The following is a 17315-nucleotide window of genomic DNA, read 5'->3' on the forward strand; positions in this document are numbered from 1 at the left end:
CTTCGGTTCGTTCCCACGTGATGCTTTCTTCTCCGTCGTTTAAACTACAATTTCTCCCCGACCACGATGGAGACGCATGGTTCCTCTCATCCTCGCTCTCTCTCTCTCTCATTTCGTTTCTTTCTCATGCTCTCTCTCTCTTCCGCGTCACCAATCGATAGAGCAAGACAAGGCAGGTAATCGTACGGCCGAAGAGACTCGTGATGACGTCAGAGCCCGGCGGAGCCTGCTATGACGATGGCTCAAATTACTGGCCGTCTTCCCCTCGAAGGCACACTGCCGGGCCGCCGCACGCGGTAACACGTTGCAGCATGCGCACCACTCGGTACCCGCTATCCGCTCGGTACACGATGCCGTACGCATCGTACCCGGCCGCGGTTTGACGTAAGCGCACAGCGTAAAACACACAAAGAGCGGCCTTCCGCTTTGCCACTGCTCCTCCTATAACGGTGGCGTTGGGCTGCGGAAAGCAAACATGATAACGGAGCGGGGCTCTTCAGTGCTGACTCCGTGTTTCGGAGGATGACAAACCGAGGGTAGGGTCTCTCCCGTCGGGCCGGGGCTTCCGGATTCGGTGGCTACCCGGTACGTGGATGCAAAGTGCAATGGTATGCGCACGTTTCGCTTTGTTTGCTTATCTTTTCATGCTGTTTCGTCTGCTGCATTTACGAGTCGCGACTCCGTCTTTGTGTATTGGTCCATTTAAAACTATTTGCTAGTAAAAATAGACACCCTCTAGCGTCTGCGCCGCCGTTGTTTACCCCGTGGTTGCCGTCATTTTGAGTTTTAAATATAAATAAGGAAAACAGACCAGACTGTTATCTAAATATAAAGCAAACAAGATGCCGCCCGGTCTCTGGAAGACGGCGGCCATCGTGGAATGTCACCGCCAGCAGCGTAGGACGTGTCGCTCTAGATAGTTAACGATACGGCCTGTTCGTTCCCGTGATGGCCATGTGAAGCGTCTCAACCGGATGACGTAGAAAGCAGTGCGCGACGTGCGTTGGAAGGGTAGGACATGAAACATACTACGCTTAAGCAAATATGCTCAAAGTTCATTCAACCTACGGTTCATACGGAGAGCAGGTTGTTCTGTGTTTAAAGAAAGGCGCAAAAAATCGTTCCTGTTCGCGTGACCATACAGTGTGACGAGACGTGTATTTCTAGAACCCTGGTATGATGCGACCCTTTTTGGCCATCTTTTTTAGCTTATTGTTCTTCTTCTGCTTCGCGCGCTCCTTGATGTTATCGCTCCGCTTCTTCTGCCGATTGTCCTTCTGCTGTTCGACCTTGGCCTTGCGCTCTTTCCACTGTTCCTTCGATTTCTTGACCTGCTTCTTGCGTTCCTTTATTTTCTTCACCAGCAGCTCTGCATTGTCTCGTACCTAGAAAATAATGAAGCGCGAAAGTGTTACCCGAAACCCTGAACAGCGTAGGCTATTTCAAACCTACCTTCTGGCCGACGGTTTTCGCCATGGCGCTGTCCCACGCTTGTTTCTTCTTCAGTTCGGCGTATTTTTCTAAATCGCCCGATTCCTTCAGCTCGTTCAGATGCTTCTTGTTGTCGATAACCTTTTTCAACAGCTTCTTCTTGTCAGTTTCCACACCTACGCGAAAAGAGAGTTTTCAATTTCGAACCTATCACCGAAAACGTTCACTGTCCGTACCTTTTTTCGGTTTATCGTGTTCATCCAGCTGGAACTTGGAGAAGACGATTTTACCCTCCGCATTGAAGGTCGGTGCCGATTTCTTCTCCGCCTTCACCACCAACGGTTTGTGGTCGATCAGTTTATTCCGTTTCTGCTCCTGCTTTGCCGATATCAAACTAATCCTCATCATCTTTTTCTTCATCATCTGTTCCTTCTTTAGTTTCTTCCGTTCCGATTTGCTCGAGTCTGTCGGGTGTTTGTTTTGGCGAGCCAAGTGTTTGGACATAATTTTGTTCTTCATCACTTCTACACGGGCTTCCAGCTCTTCGGCGGTGTCGGCCGGTTTGTTGGATCCGTAGGTGGGGGGCCTGACGGGCTCGTCCGCATTGTCGTCCAGCAGGTATTCCGAGCAGTCTTCGGCATCTGATAGAATGCCACACCGAGAACGGATAAAGCTCGTTAAAATTCGGAACGCACAAGCACGTGCCGCACTATCAATGGTTGCCTACCTGGGTTAGATTCCGGCAGTCGAAACAGGGCCATATAGAATTCTAGCTCATCGTTTATCGCCTGTAAACGCTCCAGCATCTCGCCGGAAACTTTTTTCCCCATCTTGCTGATGGGTTCACAAAGCTCGACACAAACAAAACGATAAAAACGGGTTCACGAATCGCGAAAACAGATTCAATTCAACACGAGTTTACGACGGCGGCATCGGCATGGTCAATGTTTTGCTTTGGTTTGACAGCTATGCCGGTTATATGTCGACAAAGTCGACATAACAGTAGTCGCGAAACAAAAAAACTGTGGTGTGAAATATCAAGCGTAAAAGTGCTATAACACTGTTTACCTAATCCTAGCTATACTATAAATTGTTCATGTTCCTATTTTTCCAAATGGTTCGTAATACTTTACTTATTTCTTTTTGTATATTTGTAGCTCCGGCTTTGTTTGTATATTAACCTTGTGCTGTCATACTCCTGCACTGCTGTCAAAACCGTTGCTTGCGCTTGCTGAGTTTGTCAAAAATCGCCCGAGTCATTGCAATCGTTTGCTGTTGTCTTCATTTTTAATCTCCACGCAAAAGTAGCAAAAATGATCGACACTGAGCTGGTTATTCCCGATAAGGTGAGCGGCCGAGCGCCACTAAGGATTTTCTCTTCCGATGGCTAATCGATATCCTTTTTGCTACCGACACAGGACGAGTCCGACACGAGAACAATGAAGGACGCAGCAAACCCACTGGAGGAGCAGCAGGAAGAGGACCTCTACATCAAATACAAGGTAATTTCGTACTCATGGCGGACCTGCTTCGAGATTTTATTGGCCGGGTCTTTTCTTTGTTGACGCCCCACAGAAACTGCAAAAAATGCTCGAGTTCCTTGAGGTGCAGGAAGAGTACATCAAGGATGAGCAGCGTAACCTGAAGAAAGAGTATCTGCACGCGCAGGAGGAAGTGAAGCGCATCCAGTCCGTACCACTCGTGATTGGCCAGTTCCTGGAGGCCGTCGATCAAAATACGGGAATCGTGGGTTCGACGACGGGGTCCAATTACTACGTGCGCATTCTTTCCACGATCGACCGAGAGCTGCTGAAACCATCGGCCAGTGTCGCTCTGCACAAACACAGCAACGCGCTGGTGGACGTCTTGCCACCGGAAGCGGACAGTTCAATCTCGATGCTGCAGCCGGACGAGAAACCGGACGTGCAGTACTCTGACATCGGTGGCATGGATATGCAGAAGCAAGAAATTAGAGAAGCCGTTGAGTTGCCGCTGACACACTTCGAGCTCTACAAGCAGATCGGTATCGATCCACCGCGCGGTGTGCTCATGTACGGACCGCCAGGGTGTGGCAAAACGATGCTTGCGAAAGCTGTGGCTCACCACACGACGGCAGCTTTCATTCGGTAGGTTCAATACGGTTTTGGTTCAGAAGAAGTTTGAAATTCATGCTAATTCGTTCCACTTGATTCGGTTACAGTGTCGTTGGCTCCGAGTTCGTGCAGAAGTACCTAGGCGAAGGTCCACGAATGGTGCGTGACGTGTTTCGTCTGGCGAAAGAAAACTCACCCGCTATCATCTTTATCGATGAGATCGATGCGATCGCCACGAAACGGTTCGATGCTCAGACCGGCGCCGATCGGGAGGTGCAGCGTATCTTGCTCGAGCTGCTGAACCAGATGGACGGTTTCGATCAGACTACGAACGTGAAGGTGATCATGGCCACCAACCGTGCCGACACGCTCGATCCGGCGCTGCTGCGTCCCGGACGATTGGATCGTAAGATCGAGTTCCCACTGCCCGATCGTCGCCAGAAGCGACTGATCTTCTCCACCATCACCGCCAAGATGAACCTCTCGGAGGACGTAGATCTAGAGGATTTCGTGGCGCGTCCGGATAAAATTTCGGGTGCTGATGTCAACGCTATCTGTCAAGAAGCAGGAATGCACGCGGTTCGGGAGAATAGGTGCGTATCGAAAGGAGTTTGGGGCGGGGTTCGGCGATCAATATGCTTAATTTGTTTTTTTTTCTGTCTCACCAAAGGTATATCGTGTTAGCAAAGGACTTCGAGAAAGGATACAAGAACAACATCAAGAAGGATGAAACCGAGCACGAGTTCTACAAGTAAACCGCAACAGAGTGTCTGAAGCTTTCTCTACACAAGCTGTGGGACTGATACATTTTCTTTTGCGGTGTATGACCGCACCGTTTGAATAAAGATGATTTGATTTACATTAAAACTGTTTCGGATTCAAAAATGAAACAATCAGATTAATCGTACACGGACATTCAAGAGTGTATATATAATTTCTTCTTGTTGAACATCGACACACCGTAAAACTAGTTTCCTTCCGGCAGGTGGTATAGTTGCTTGTTACGGCAAAACACGGTACGCGTGTATGCCACTCTGAAACCCAATCGGACCCGACATGTGTGCTGCGCCACGTGGAGTCCTAACTAACACCGGTTAAGTCCTTTTTATTGGTTTATACTACTCGCCTTTTTAAGTTTATTTCATATTTTAGCTGCAACGATCGTTTATTTATGAATGCAAAAAATCTCAATTATTTATTAGCTTTGTGGTTTAAATATCTACTTTAGCAATAGTATTGTTATCATTTCGTAACGTTTTACTCATCAACAACAAGCCTTGGCCAAATCGTACATGAAAACCGTTATTTTGTTTACAGCAACAGTGTTTAGATAAGATCAAAGTAAACACGATAAATATATATATGTATATAATTAATTCATATAAATGTATAATTGTACAGTACGTTAACAGGGTTATTTGTTCTCATCGTCACCATGTTAGCCTCTCGTTGATGTTTCCGTTTAAAATATGCCCGTATAGCGTCGTCTAAAACTTACCGTTCGCGACCCGTTCCACGTTATTATTGCGATTTGGAAAACATTCGTTACACATCTGTTCACGTTTTAGCTACAACACTGATCAGAATTGGCACACCTTTAGCTAAAGCATGTTTTGTTTTTAAATAACTAACATTCTTTTCGTTCGCCCGCATGGTGTATGTTGAGTACAAAAGCACTACGCGCATCCTCCGTGGCACGGTTGGAGCAAAACCCTAAGCGTGTATCAGTCGAAATCGAAACCGTAAATCAGGACACTGTCGCCCTGTTCCGCTGTTGGTGTGTAATATTTCTTGTTGGCGTTTCCGGTACAGCCGCTCGGCGGAAGGAGTTTAAATTTCATAATCGCTTATTGTCTGCGCGTGGGTCAGCGTCGCCCAGAGCGGTGCCCGGATACCATCGCACACTTCCTGCTGTCGTTGCAGATTTTTACGCTTCGCGCCCGTCTTAAACGAACTGCCGGTTCGGGAGGTCCGTTTCGGTCCCTCGGTGCTGCTGGCGGTGTCGGCACTCCCGTTCGTCTCACCGGTTTGACCACCAGGTCGCCCTAGCCCAGTGAGATTCGTTTCGCTGTGTGAGACGGCCAACCGTTTGTGTTTGGTGTTGCGGAATCGTTTCCGTTTGCCACGCACCAGATCCAGCACCGTGTCGTCGCGATCGTTACCATAGCTACCGAGTGGTGGCGGCAAACCGCTGATCGCTCCACTGATGCTCGTAGAGCTTCTAATCGAAGCAGGCCTACGGACGTGGTCCGCCGGTTCGAGCACTCCGACCAGTTCCGCCCCACGGAACCGGATCGGACTTTCGTCCTGCTAGCAATGGTCGGTGTCCGATTCCGGGGCCGAATCGGTCAGCAGCATCTGGGCAGCAGGCGAGTCGAACTGAAGGGAAGTAGGAGAAAATTGAAAACTTCGTCAAACAAGAATCCAGACCTGGGCTGCCAAGAAGACGCAGCTTACCTGAGTGCTACCGTGCGTGTCACTTCTTTCCTCGTATACTGTGTCGAGGTCGAGGGAAGGATACCCTCGGCTAAGACTGTCTCTGGACTGCAGCAATATCGACCGCTGGCTGTTAACTGTGGGAAAATTCAATCAATCAATCAAAAGGACGATCAATGGACGACATGGCTAGAGATTTCCAGCAGAGGTTTCCAGTCCATTTACTTGTAATTCGATTAGTTCGCATGTTCAACCTTTTGTTGCTAGAGTTGGTTTGTGGAGGCAAAAGAAACCTGATAAAATTACGCTTAGCATAAAATAACGACATACGTGGCTTCGAGGGTAGAGTTTCACTCACGCCAATTTGTAGAGTCAAAACACGTACCGTACACGGATGACGATCTTGTTCTTCGAATCCTAATAATCCTCCTGTACGGAGTAAACAAGACGGCTTCGGCACAAACAGACCCAAACACGGGCCTTACGTTGCGTTGTTTGCATTGCTTTGGCACCGTGGCCATGTGGCACGGGTGAAGAGCGCGCCAGTCAACATCCGGCCAACGGACTCCAATCAACATTCCGTAACCGAACTGCCACATAATGCTGATGCGGCAGATAGAAAAGTAAAATGACGGTTAGGATACGGGAAATGTGGTTGTCCTCTGCTCGAACCAGATAATCGGTAGGTTTCCTATTTCATTTTATGAACCTCTACAGCTCCAGCGCCGAGCAAACCCATCATTGAACTCGAGCGAACCGCAGATTTTTATTTTTAGCGAATTATCGATTTCATTGTTTATGGCGCACTTTTGCACTCCAGCCACGCGAAAAAAGGCCGCCCACAAATCAATGAAAATAAAATACAAAATCAATACTGGTGGGCCGGTGTTCGTGACATCGGTGAAACCACATAAACCGCAGTATTATCTAAGCTTTAGAATAAATGGTTTTGATCGGAATGACGGAAAACGGTAACGGAAGAATGTGCCGGCCCAGGTGCTCACCGAACTTAGCACCATAAGGTAGGCAATCTACGTTACATTTGGAGCAAGCAGTTCCCTGTTACTTTTGGTGGCTTTCTCGTCCCGTAATTCAATCTAAAATGTAAATACAGAAACATAATTCTACGTTAAAAGAGAGGAAAGGAAGCGCGTAATAAAATATTCTCGCATCCTGCAAAAAAAACCGCTGCTTGCATTTTTCATTCGTTTCCAGAGCCGTTCCCTCAGAAATCTGTTTATTCCAACCCTGCTTATTTTGCAAAACGGTCACATTAACAAACCGGATGCGCGAAGTACCATACTCCTTCCATACTCGGTGCTCGTACCGGCAGACTCAGTACAGAGTACATTTTTGCATAAATGATTATGATAAGCAGAAATCGTCGCACCGCAAGGGCAGAATAACCGAAATCAAATCGCTGCCGAGGAAATTGTATCACTTGCTTGGTTAGGGATTATTTCCATCTCATTTCCGAAATGCTTCGCTCGGCGCACGGACACCACTTTTCGACGGAGAGTCTCTATGAATAATGACCACATTTTGGTGCGCCTCCCACGACGGGGATTTGTTGAAAACTGTTAATCTTTCCGAACGTGCCTCATTGCGATTCTCTCGCGGTCGTTCGGGGAGAGCACCCGAATAGTCTGGGCAGGGCCAAAGACCAAACGAAATTACTATTTACATCCAGACAACGATAACACCCACTCCGGTACGGCTTCTGTGGTCGACGCGCGGTTAATCCTCTGACCACGTAAAGGACGCTAAATGTGGCGCAAATCACGACCTCATTTGGGCGCCTGGAACCGCGCGTAGCGGGTTTCGCACGCTTTCCGCTGGCCGGCGCGGAGCCATCTTTAATTTGTCCATTTATTTATTTGCTCAACTAACGCGGCACAGAACTATTGATAGCGCTCTCGTGGAAGAAAGGCCCAGGAGAGTAAATAACACAAACGCGAATCACACAGTTCCCAGAAGAAAGCATGACCGATCGGATGGTGTCTTGATGCGCTCTCCGCGACCCCGCGAGAGCCAGCGGCCCCTTCCTTAAGCGGCTGCAGCTGTTGCTGCCTGCCAGCAGTGTGCTCGGTGGCCTCGGTAATTGCCATTTCGGTACCGCAGGCTGTCAGACCTGGCGTGTCCCGTGCCCTCCGCGGCCTATCGTGACTGCGTGACTGCGTTTTTCCTTCATCATCATTGCTGTCATTATTATTATGCGGGGCCACTCGCGCCACATCAAACGGCGCCAGCCATAATGAAGCGTGAATCAATTATTTATTTATACACTCATTTATTTATTTATTTACACATTCATTATCCGGGTGGGGGCTGGCCCTGGGAGCAACGCTTTTCCCTGTCGAAGCCCGCAACAACAACGATACTGATGGTGGAGGTTGGTGTAAAGCTTTCGGAGGGGCCTGGCGCATTGATTGCGCACATAAAAGCGACAGAATCAAAAGATCAACATGAAAGCTTTGGCCTTTATCAGACAAATCACAGGTGTGACTCACGGTCAAGAGGAATAAAATATCGGTTTGTAACTACCGATTTCTATGCCTCTCTAAGTGTGATTGCAACTTTTGTCCCACCTTTTTTAAATCGTAGACTGAACTGTGGTTCATTTCAGCTATCTTGACGGTGGCTATCTTAACAAAAGTACCATCATTACATTTGTTGTGTAATGGATTAAATTTGCGGTTTTTGCTACTTCTTTATCTGGCGATCTTCACAGAGGCTGGACGATGAAGGTCGAGGACCAACCGTCGAGCTTATGTTCAATCATTTGTCAATCTGTGGCTAAGGATTCTGAAAAATATAAAATCATGTTTTGAGAATACCCTGAAGTCAGTTTTTGATGTCTAAGTTTATTAACTCTGGGAATTTTTGTCAATTAAACTGGGAACACAATTTCTGTCAATTAAACCATCTAAAATATAACAAATTACTATTATTCAACAAAATTTCTCTACGTCTACCCCTTTTTGAGGCAATTGCGATTGAGGCGATTTTCGAAACTGTTTAGAAGCTTTCTTGGAACTATTCTGATCACGACTCGTCTCTGCAATCTTTCCAATTGACTCGAGAACCCGAACCCGGTCTGCTTGATTTGACCCGACCCCTGCGAGATTTGGACACACGCGCGCGCTGTGGGACTGTTAACGAATTGACAAAGTTTCAATCGCTTAAATCGCTATCTTTAAAGTGACGCCCCAGGGGGACAGGCCACAGATTCGCGTTACTCGCCATAGCGCCCATAAATAAACAAACACCATCCAATTCCAATAAATCAACCCGCAATGGGCGCAATGTCGAAAGCAAACTCGCCGAAACGAGTATCAATTCATTTGGACCGGCTGGCAGTTAGCACAAGTGGAGCGTAAGTGTGATCGCCACTGGCCAGGATCAACCTTTTTCTCCTGCCTGCCTGCCTTCCGAGGTAATGAGAAAACGATTCTGGCATCCTTCAAAGCGGCCCACGACCGAGCCGACCGATACCGAAGAAGCCGGTGGCCGAACTTTTGGTGATACGATTATTTACTCGCCCCGGACTCCGGTCGGTCCTTTGAACGAGTTGAGCGTGTTGAGCGCCAAATCGAATTACTCTAATCCGCTAATGCACATTCGGTGTTATGTCGGTCCCGGCCCGGTGACCTCTGCCAGCCGGTGGACTTTTGTTTTACTCGTCTGTTTTCGCAGTGTGTGGTCCAGCGCCACACGGAGAATGCGAGAGTGTCCTTGCTTTTTCTAAACACCAACCATCGCTGGACCATCTTGCAGGCCGCCGGATTGCTGAAGCTTTCTCGGCCGGGCACCGGTGCCAAAGTGGTTTATAATTGGAAAGCTTCGGCAACCGAGGAACTCGGGAAAAGTGGCCCGTTGCGGGGCCACGGCCACGTTTCAATCACGGACCTGAACGGACGGCCCCCGCGGTGTCCTGTCGTCCTGCCGGATCCTATTTATAGGCCGACGCTCGGCCGACTGCTTTGTTTTGCCCACCACTCATTTCGCAAATGGCTTCATTAGGTGCCGGCTCTGACGGAGCCCGGCCACTACTCGGGCATCATCATTTGTCGTGGACCGCTTCTCCTGTGCAATTTATGACTCGGGTGGTGTTCGTTAGCACCGACAGCAGACAACCCCCACATCGAGAAACATGGCCCCGGGAGGCTCCCGGTTTAATCCGACCAGTGCGAGAAGGTCTTCCTCCGTTGTTGGCTCATGATAATAAATCTCAATACACAATACACAATCCCCGGCCCGGCTGAGTTATCTACCATTAAGTGTGATTCATGGGCCAATATTCAAACTAACCCTTTTCGCCCGCCAACGGGGCCAAAAGGTGTCGCTGGTGGTGCGCACCATACAGGCGCTTCGGCAGCATACTGCACCATTTTACGGAGGTCGGGTGTCCTTCGTCAATTTCAAGCGTCGGAGGCCACACCTAATCTGTCGAAGGGCAGTGGTGACGACACTGGTGACAATGGGCCATCTAACTCGACGCCTTCTTCGGGAGCAACTAGCACGTCGTCTTGCGGCGACCCGACGTCTTGACCCGGCTGAAAACTCCGGAAATTATTGATTCAATCATGGCGCAAAGTTCGCCGAGCACTCCGGCAGCGAGTTTGTCGTGGCCAAATTTAATTAATTATTTTCATTCGACGCCCGAAAGTGTGGCCGAAAGTTTTGGCCGCCTAGAAAGTGTGTTTCCGATGGCGACGCCACGCCGGTTGAACGCCGGAGTTGAACCACCACAAGCCACACATCCGCCACACGGTCGCATCTCTCTCGCTGTCTTTCTGTCTTTCTATGGTCCTCATAGGCGAAGGCTGTGATGGTGTGAAACTTATCAGCCCCCGCGCCAAACTGAAAGCAGGAAGTTCTTGCGTAACGTACTGGCAACGCGCTTTTGGCAGCTTCCGGCCTTCCGGCTAGCCTTGGACGATGGCGTCTATAAATTCGGTCTCAAGAATTTGCTCGAAGCGAAGCGTAGCTATGAATTGTGTTGCCTCCGGAATGGGCCTCCGGTATCCGACGGATGGGATGGATGGATCCGACGCAGAAACTATGCGCCAAACAATTTCTACGGCCCTTCCCACGTGAGATGCCAACTCCCTTCAACTTGTCAGTGTTACCGGTCGACGGAGGGAGGGTAGCAGAAAATAGAACAAGGACAAGGACATCGTAATTTACCACCACCACGGGGGGCGCACGCCACAGGTACTTACGGTGGTGCGAGTTGAAGCGCACCAGCGTGATGGTGTTCGCCTTCAGGTCGAAGTTTCGCCGTCGGTCACGTTCGCGCGCTATCTTCGCACGGCGCCGCAGGCAGCAGATGACCAGCAGCGCGAAGATGGGGAAGCCCACGATGCAGGACAGGATCGGGACGACGATCGTTTCCGGTGAAACTGTCCGCCGTGGAAGGCCATGGAATCAAGGATATCAAGCGGATAAGCACGGTAGCGGTGTTTTGGCCTGGCACTAATCCGGAACCAACTCACCTGTTGGGTAGATCAATATGTCTACTTTTCGTGCCGGCGGCTCACTGCTGGCGGTGGTGCTGAGTGTTGGTGAAGTGGCACCACCAGCGTGCGGCAGTGACAGAGTAACGTGCACACGGGTCGTGCCGATGCTAGCGTTGACTGGTCGACCGGCCGTCGTCGGGCTGATCTCTTCATTCCGGGTGCCCAATTTCGACGAAATTGGCTTCGGCTCGGACGTGCCTTCGTAGGGCACGCTGCTCCCTGCGGCGGCAGCTCCCCGATGGGCCCCAGTGCTCTGCAAACGCTCGACCATCGTGACCCGCTCGCTGGTGGATCCTTCCAGTTGGAGTAACATTCTCGGCTCCGAGAGCAATTTCTGCAATTTACTGCCCTCAGACCGCCAAATCAGCTCATCGATCGGGTCTGCGCTTGGCTGAGTGGATTAGCATGAAGGCGAGCGCCGCAAGTGCCGCTTCTTTCTACGGGACGCTGAAGTACCAGATATTGCCAGGGTGCTTTGCATACCCAGCAAGTTTCCAAATCCAACGCCCAAATTGGTCCTCCAGAAACGGGGTTAGGACGCCCGAAGGGCGCTAGCCGCTATCCTGGCAAGCGGATACTGTTCACGGAACGTCCGGTTTGTGCCGTTTTTATATCTTCACCGATACAGCACCATCAACAGGGAAGCGGTAAACCACTTAAACACTTCAACCGGAAGCGCACGTGCTTTGGCGCAAATGATTTGATTATTTTGTGCAGCCCTGACCCCGCACTAACGAACACTTTTATGGCAAACAAATAAGGGTCCTGAAGCGTGCAGTGCGGGAAGTGGACGTTCAACGGCACACCGACCACCCAAAATCGGTTACGAGCTACCAGGCACCTCCATCGGACCCGAACCGGACGTCCACGGAATAACAAGTAAACACGCACGCACACACAAGCACACGTGAGGGGCAGACACTAAACAACAAGCCTGTTAGCTTTTAGCAGGACAAAGTTGGTCACACATGTGTCCACGGATTCGCGGGCCGACGCCGGAAAAGTTATATCACGCAAAGTCGCAGCCCGTGTGCCGCAACCGACCGAGTGACTGCCGTCTGACTGCTGCCATCAGGTGGGTTGAAGCCGCGGTTCTTCGGCTGTCTCTCTATCGCACACATACACACACACACACCCACGGGGACACATGCGAGACGAGGGCCACTCAAAAGTGAGCCAAATGTAGCCAACCGACCGAGTTTGACACGAGAGAGCGAGAGAAGGAGCGCGAAAGCCGAACCGAACGCCACTGTAACCTACTAGCCCGTGTGCGCCGAGTACTCAACCCGAACGTGTAACTACAGCGAGTTGGGGTTATTTAAAAAAAAAACGACACACGCAAAAAACCATAACACGGAGGGAATGATGCCGGTCATGCCAAGCTTTTGGTGCACGGACGAGACACTGTTGGGTTGTTCACAAAATCGATTGTAATACACAGAGGACGCGCGCCACCACCAACTAAACCCCAACATCGAACGAAGCGTGGAGTGACAGAGAGCGAAGAGGAAGACAGAACGAGAGAGAGACAGAGATAGAGAGAGAGAGAGGCGGCGGACGGAGAACGAGCTCCGGCACTGGCAGCAGTCCAACAACTACTAGAGCCCTAGTGGTGCCGCCGTCGCCTACTAACGTGCCGTCCGTTCAACGCGTAGTTAGTATAGTGGCCACCAAAAAACCCACGTTGACCCTACACAGGAAGTGAGTGAGAGAGAAAGAGAGTCCCCACAGAGAGAAAGAGAGCGGGCGTCCGCAGTGAGTTGCTACATTCCGAATGTTTGTTGCAAAGCGGGAAACAATTTTTCCGCCTCCCAGCGCCGTGTCCGCCAACCTTCTCGGGCCTCGTCGACGTCGTCGTCGGCAGCGTTGCTGATAATCTCAACTCTCAAACGGCACACACACACAGAGAAACCAGACCGTTGCAAGGGTCCCTTCGGTGGACACCACACAGTGCGCCACACGTTTTCGCCTCCACATTGAGCAGTTAAGTTACTCCTGTAAGTATACTACACGGGGATCACATAACTGCTCGATTTCTGTCGAAATACTGGATTTGTAGCTGCGCCTAAAAGTATGTGTTCCGACTTACAAAACATCCTTGTGGCATAGTCTCTTGTTAGTTTTTAAAGGTCGACTGTTAAAACAAAACTTTTTCAAGGACACAAAACTACCATAATCTATTTGAAATCAGCAGTTTTTTCGATGCGGAAAGTGAAGAACGAAACTGAAACCAAAACAGCTTGCCAAATCGCAGCAGCCAGGGATAGCGTAATCCATTGTTTGTCTCTCACTGTGGTGGTCGCGGCGCAGTGGTGTAATCCATCTTCCGGTGCCTTGCGCCATTTCCGCTGGTAGCCCCTGCCAGCAGCACTCTGGGACTCTGAGGTACAGCGAGCCAGCGGGAGAGAATCATCAGTATTACGGCAAACATCGGTTGGAAATGGGAGAAATTGGCTAGAACACAATTTCCCGTGGCTGCGCTGCTTACGCTGCGTGGTTTCCTCGCGTCAGCAGAGACCGCTGTGCGTGTGAAACAGACTGTAGGTGTAAATATGATTCTTTGTACCAGCGACCGCCGGCACACACGTTTCCGCCATCGTCCGACTGTGTGGGAAGACCTTTTTGACTTCGTTTTGCGCACACACTGTTTGTTTTTTGCTCGCATCCCAGCGCTTTTGTTTTTCTCTTTTTTCACAGCAGCCCCTCACTAATCAGCCGGCCGGTGATTGGTGGTTGGTTTGTACTGCCTGCTTTTCTTTTTGCATTTTCTTCTATCCATTTCCCGCCGAGCTGGAACTTATCTCGAAGGCAACGAAGGAACGCGTCAGTGTCAAGTGGCAGACCAGACTCGCTGCGGGCGCGCTAGACTGAGACGCGATGCGGGCGCAATTTTCCATAAGCATCCTGCTGGGATAATGATAATGATGGCGAGAAACGAAGAGCGACTCCGCCAGCCGTGCGCTTAATGGAGCTACTCAGCTCCCTCGGGTGGCTCTAAAAATAAAGGCCCCGTCGTGTGGCGAATAAAACAGAATGAATGGAATGCATGCCTACTAAGGTTCAGGGCGATTCAACACGTTTCAACATAGACGACACTGGCCGAATGAGAAGAAGAACCTAGGCAGGCGTCAAGCCGTTACCTCAAAGCATACTTTTCAGCGAGAATCATAAGGAAAACAGGCACCCTCAAGATGGAATCCAAAATAAGAAAAAGGATGCCCAATTCAACAGCCTCGTTAGGCGACAGGCTGCGGAAGTTGAGACAAGAAAGCGAGAGAAACCAGCGAATGAGATAGCCGACGTTGGAATGAGGACGTTGGAATGAGAAAGGCCGACGGCCGACGTTGGAAAATTCGGTGCTCGGCAGCAGACATGATTCGGCTGTAGTCGTGTGCCTTCGTCTGGCGAACCTCGAACCGGCTACTCTCTACAGAGTCAGGTCCTTTTTTCCGTGTGAATAGCGCACGGCCGAACCGACGGGCGCGCTCCATCGAACAACTGTTGAAGTGCGAACGAAAGTCTGCCACACTGATGATACCAACCGCCACGTTTTATCGCTTCCTATTTATCATCCATTGTCCTGTAGGCACACACACATACACGCGCTGTTTGGCATGCTCACTTGCCGTTTTTGTTTACCCGTGGCCGACCTAATGTGTGTTGGGCGCCCCGCGTCCAATCTCTTGGCCCTTGGCCCCACGGCGAATGACAGATTTTCCACACCACACGCGACCCAGCGACCTTTTGCTTTCCCCAAAACGGAGCGGCAGCAAAAACGTCCACCGGTCCGGGGGAAAAGTGAACAGAACTTTGGCGACAAAGTGGCCGGCTGGCTGGCCAGGCAGGAACTGGACCGTTGTCCAGAACAGTGAAGTGTCCCCGACGGACGAGGACCAAATTTCGAAGCACACCGACTATGGCAGCGAAGGATGCGAGGATGTGTGAATATGTTGTCAATCGAGCATGAAATGGACACTCGAGTGACATCGGCAGGGTGGGGGCACTCCACTCCCAACTAGCGTGCTCGAGTGTGTGTGTTTTTGTGGAGAGAATGCCTCCAAACGACGAGGATAATCTGCCTGAGCGCCTGGCAGTGTCAGAAGATCGTGCGGATAGAAACGGTAGGGGGAAGCCACTAGCGACCATTAGCACTTTTTGTGAGACGGTACCGCGCACAGTGTGGTGCCGATTTCGGCTGCACTTGATGACCAACTATTTTTTAAATTTATTATTATGTTTTTTAAATATTAAAGATTCTACCGGCAGATGTCTCTGAGATCAGGGCTACTTTGACGGGGTGAAAATTGATATCTGATAAATAAACATTTGATTGGGAAAATGTAAAGCTACCGTACTAATGTTTGACACAGATCGTAGTTGAGGTCTATCAACGATTGGATGGTTGGACCTGAACACCTTTGGCTTGTCGCCTAATTTGTAAAGTTCCCGCAGTTCATCCAGTTAGGACAATTCGCTGCGATTTGTGGTAGCGTTGGAATGGGGTCCATCTCGTCGAAGAAGACATCAAATCAACCCTTCTCTCCCCAATCCTAAAGTATTGAGCAAATATAGACTGGATTGGAAATGGAAACTGGAAAACTATTGAACGGTGAGTATAGCAGGAATGCTGAAAAATTGACTCACTGACCCAATGGAATGGCGGATCTCCAGGTCTACGAAGTATTGAAATCTCGATAGAAGGTATTCGAGGAAAAGTTCGAGATTCGAACAAACTTTAGTAGGCACGATTTAGTTTTTATTGCTTCCTGAAAGGTTAATAGAAAACCTTTTGTTTGATGCCAAAACAGTCCCATTCCATCAACGGTGCTCCGCGATAGAGCAGATTTCTTTATTCACAACTTCAATGAGTGTACTTCAACGGTTCGTCCGTAAGGACGCCTAATGGTCTAATACATTTCCGGAACAGGGAACGCTTGAACGCAGAAAATTGAAAACACTATTTATGCTAACCGATCTATCGGAAAACATAAATGCGTTATGTACTAAAATGGCCGCGGCAGCTGATGCTTCTCATAAGAGGTCCAGCATCCGAACGATTTCCGTAAACGAGCCAAGCAGTTATCCCGGGCTACAGAGAGTGCCCCAGCTGAAGGCTATGTGTGCTCGTAAAAGCCAGCCCCTCCGTGGGCCCACCACCCGCGGACATTCCCGTCAATCCATCCTAGCTACCATTAAATGACACTTTGAAAGTTTTTTACCGGGTTTGATTTCGTTTTCTCGTCGGGCTGATTTTATTTCCCCTAGAAGAAGTCGCCAGATCCATAGCGGAATCACCCGGGAAGGATACCGCTCCGAATGGAGAGGGGAGCAAATGGAGCGAAGAACGGGAACCGATACTCCCCAGACCGGTGAACCGGAAATCGGGATATTTTCGGAACCGGTTGGAACGTATTGGAGCAATTTGGCGAAACGACTGGCAAAGTCCCCAATGGCGCTTTCGGCTCCACCTGCGGAGGAATTCGATTTAGGGAACCTTTTAGGCGCCTGTTTACCCGACCTAGACTTCGCAAGACTCTCGCGGCTCACAGAGGGCAGCATTTTGAAGTTTCGAATCATTTGCAAAGAAAGTTTTGAATATTATTCAGTTTCTTCTTCGCCTCTGAGTTAGCTCGCGCTTTGATGTGCTGCTCTCGAGTGGTACGGACCCCGTTTCGGGACAATGCGAGCCTTAAAAGGCCAAACACACGGTAACTTATTCGATCTCGTCTATTTCACACACCGACCTTTCCCGGGTACTGCTATCAGAGGGTGCTACACGTAACGCGGAGCGGCTAGGAAAAGTAAAGGGTCTTAATGGGTGCAGCGGCCAGTG

The 17315-nt window shown here is 49.8% G+C and overlaps 3 protein-coding genes across 4 annotated transcripts; 1 reads left to right on the top strand and 2 right to left on the bottom strand.

The window, feature by feature from the left end:
* Positions 1-934: 934 nt before the first annotated feature.
* On the top strand, positions 935-4385 carry LOC128275183 (26S proteasome regulatory subunit 6B). 2 transcript variants are annotated; one of them, XM_053013597.1, is made up of 6 exons: positions 935-1011; positions 2589-2777; positions 2850-2933; positions 3007-3557; positions 3632-4117; positions 4195-4385. In XM_053013597.1, exons 2-6 carry the CDS (start codon positions 2745-2747, stop codon positions 4277-4279), a joined length of 1239 nt encoding a protein of 412 aa, XP_052869557.1. In that variant the 5' UTR covers positions 935-1011; positions 2589-2744; the 3' UTR covers positions 4280-4385. The 2 variants fall into 2 exon arrangements, with proteins under 2 accessions (XP_052869557.1, XP_052869558.1); XM_053013598.1 differs by lacking the exon at positions 935-1011 and adding an exon at positions 1063-1174.
* On the bottom strand, positions 1136-2347 carry LOC128275184 (surfeit locus protein 6 homolog). Its single transcript, XM_053013599.1, has 4 exons — positions 2159-2347; positions 1668-2072; positions 1453-1607; positions 1136-1385 (listed from the first exon to the last, which is right to left on the bottom strand). The coding sequence occupies exons 1-4, from the start codon at positions 2259-2261 to the stop codon at positions 1164-1166; spliced, it is 885 nt and encodes a 294-aa protein (XP_052869559.1). The 5' UTR covers positions 2262-2347; the 3' UTR covers positions 1136-1163.
* Positions 4386-4468: 83 nt separating the features above from the next.
* On the bottom strand, positions 4469-11808 carry LOC128272631 (uncharacterized). The gene is made up of 4 exons (XM_053010468.1): positions 11459-11808; positions 11186-11365; positions 5982-6097; positions 4469-5903 (listed from the first exon to the last, which is right to left on the bottom strand). The coding sequence occupies exons 1-4, from the start codon at positions 11793-11795 to the stop codon at positions 5835-5837; spliced, it is 702 nt and encodes a 233-aa protein (XP_052866428.1). The 5' UTR covers positions 11796-11808; the 3' UTR covers positions 4469-5834.
* Positions 11809-17315: the final 5507 nt, after the last annotated feature.

Source organism: Anopheles cruzii, chromosome 3, assembly GCF_943734635.1.
Source record: "Anopheles cruzii chromosome 3, idAnoCruzAS_RS32_06, whole genome shotgun sequence".
NCBI lineage: Eukaryota > Metazoa > Arthropoda > Insecta > Diptera > Culicidae > Anopheles > Anopheles cruzii.

Excerpts from the sequence above, each read along its gene's own strand:
- LOC128275184 (XM_053013599.1), bottom strand. The coding sequence starts at position 2,261 with ATGGGGAAAAAAGTTTCCGGCGAGATGCTGGAGCGTTTACAGGCGATA. Across the intron at positions 1,608-1,667 it reads ACACGATAAACCGAAAAAAG|GTGTGGAAACTGACAAGAAG; the intron begins GTACGGACAGTG and ends CTTTTCGCGTAG. Across the intron at positions 1,386-1,452 it reads CGAAAACCGTCGGCCAGAAG|GTACGAGACAATGCAGAGCT; the intron begins GTAGGTTTGAAA and ends ATTATTTTCTAG.
- LOC128275183 (XM_053013597.1), top strand. The coding sequence starts at position 2,745 with ATGATCGACACTGAGCTGGTTATTCCCGATAAG. Across the intron at positions 2,778-2,849 it reads AGCTGGTTATTCCCGATAAG|GACGAGTCCGACACGAGAAC; the intron begins GTGAGCGGCCGA and ends CTACCGACACAG. Across the intron at positions 2,934-3,006 it reads ACCTCTACATCAAATACAAG|AAACTGCAAAAAATGCTCGA; the intron begins GTAATTTCGTAC and ends GACGCCCCACAG.
- LOC128272631 (XM_053010468.1), bottom strand. The coding sequence starts at position 11,795 with ATGTTACTCCAACTGGAAGGATCCACCAGCGAGCGGGTCACGATGGTC. Across the intron at positions 11,366-11,458 it reads CATATTGATCTACCCAACAG|TTTCACCGGAAACGATCGTC; the intron begins GTGAGTTGGTTC and ends CACGGCGGACAG. Across the intron at positions 5,904-5,981 it reads ACACGCACGGTAGCACTCAG|TTCGACTCGCCTGCTGCCCA; the intron begins GTAAGCTGCGTC and ends ACTTCCCTTCAG.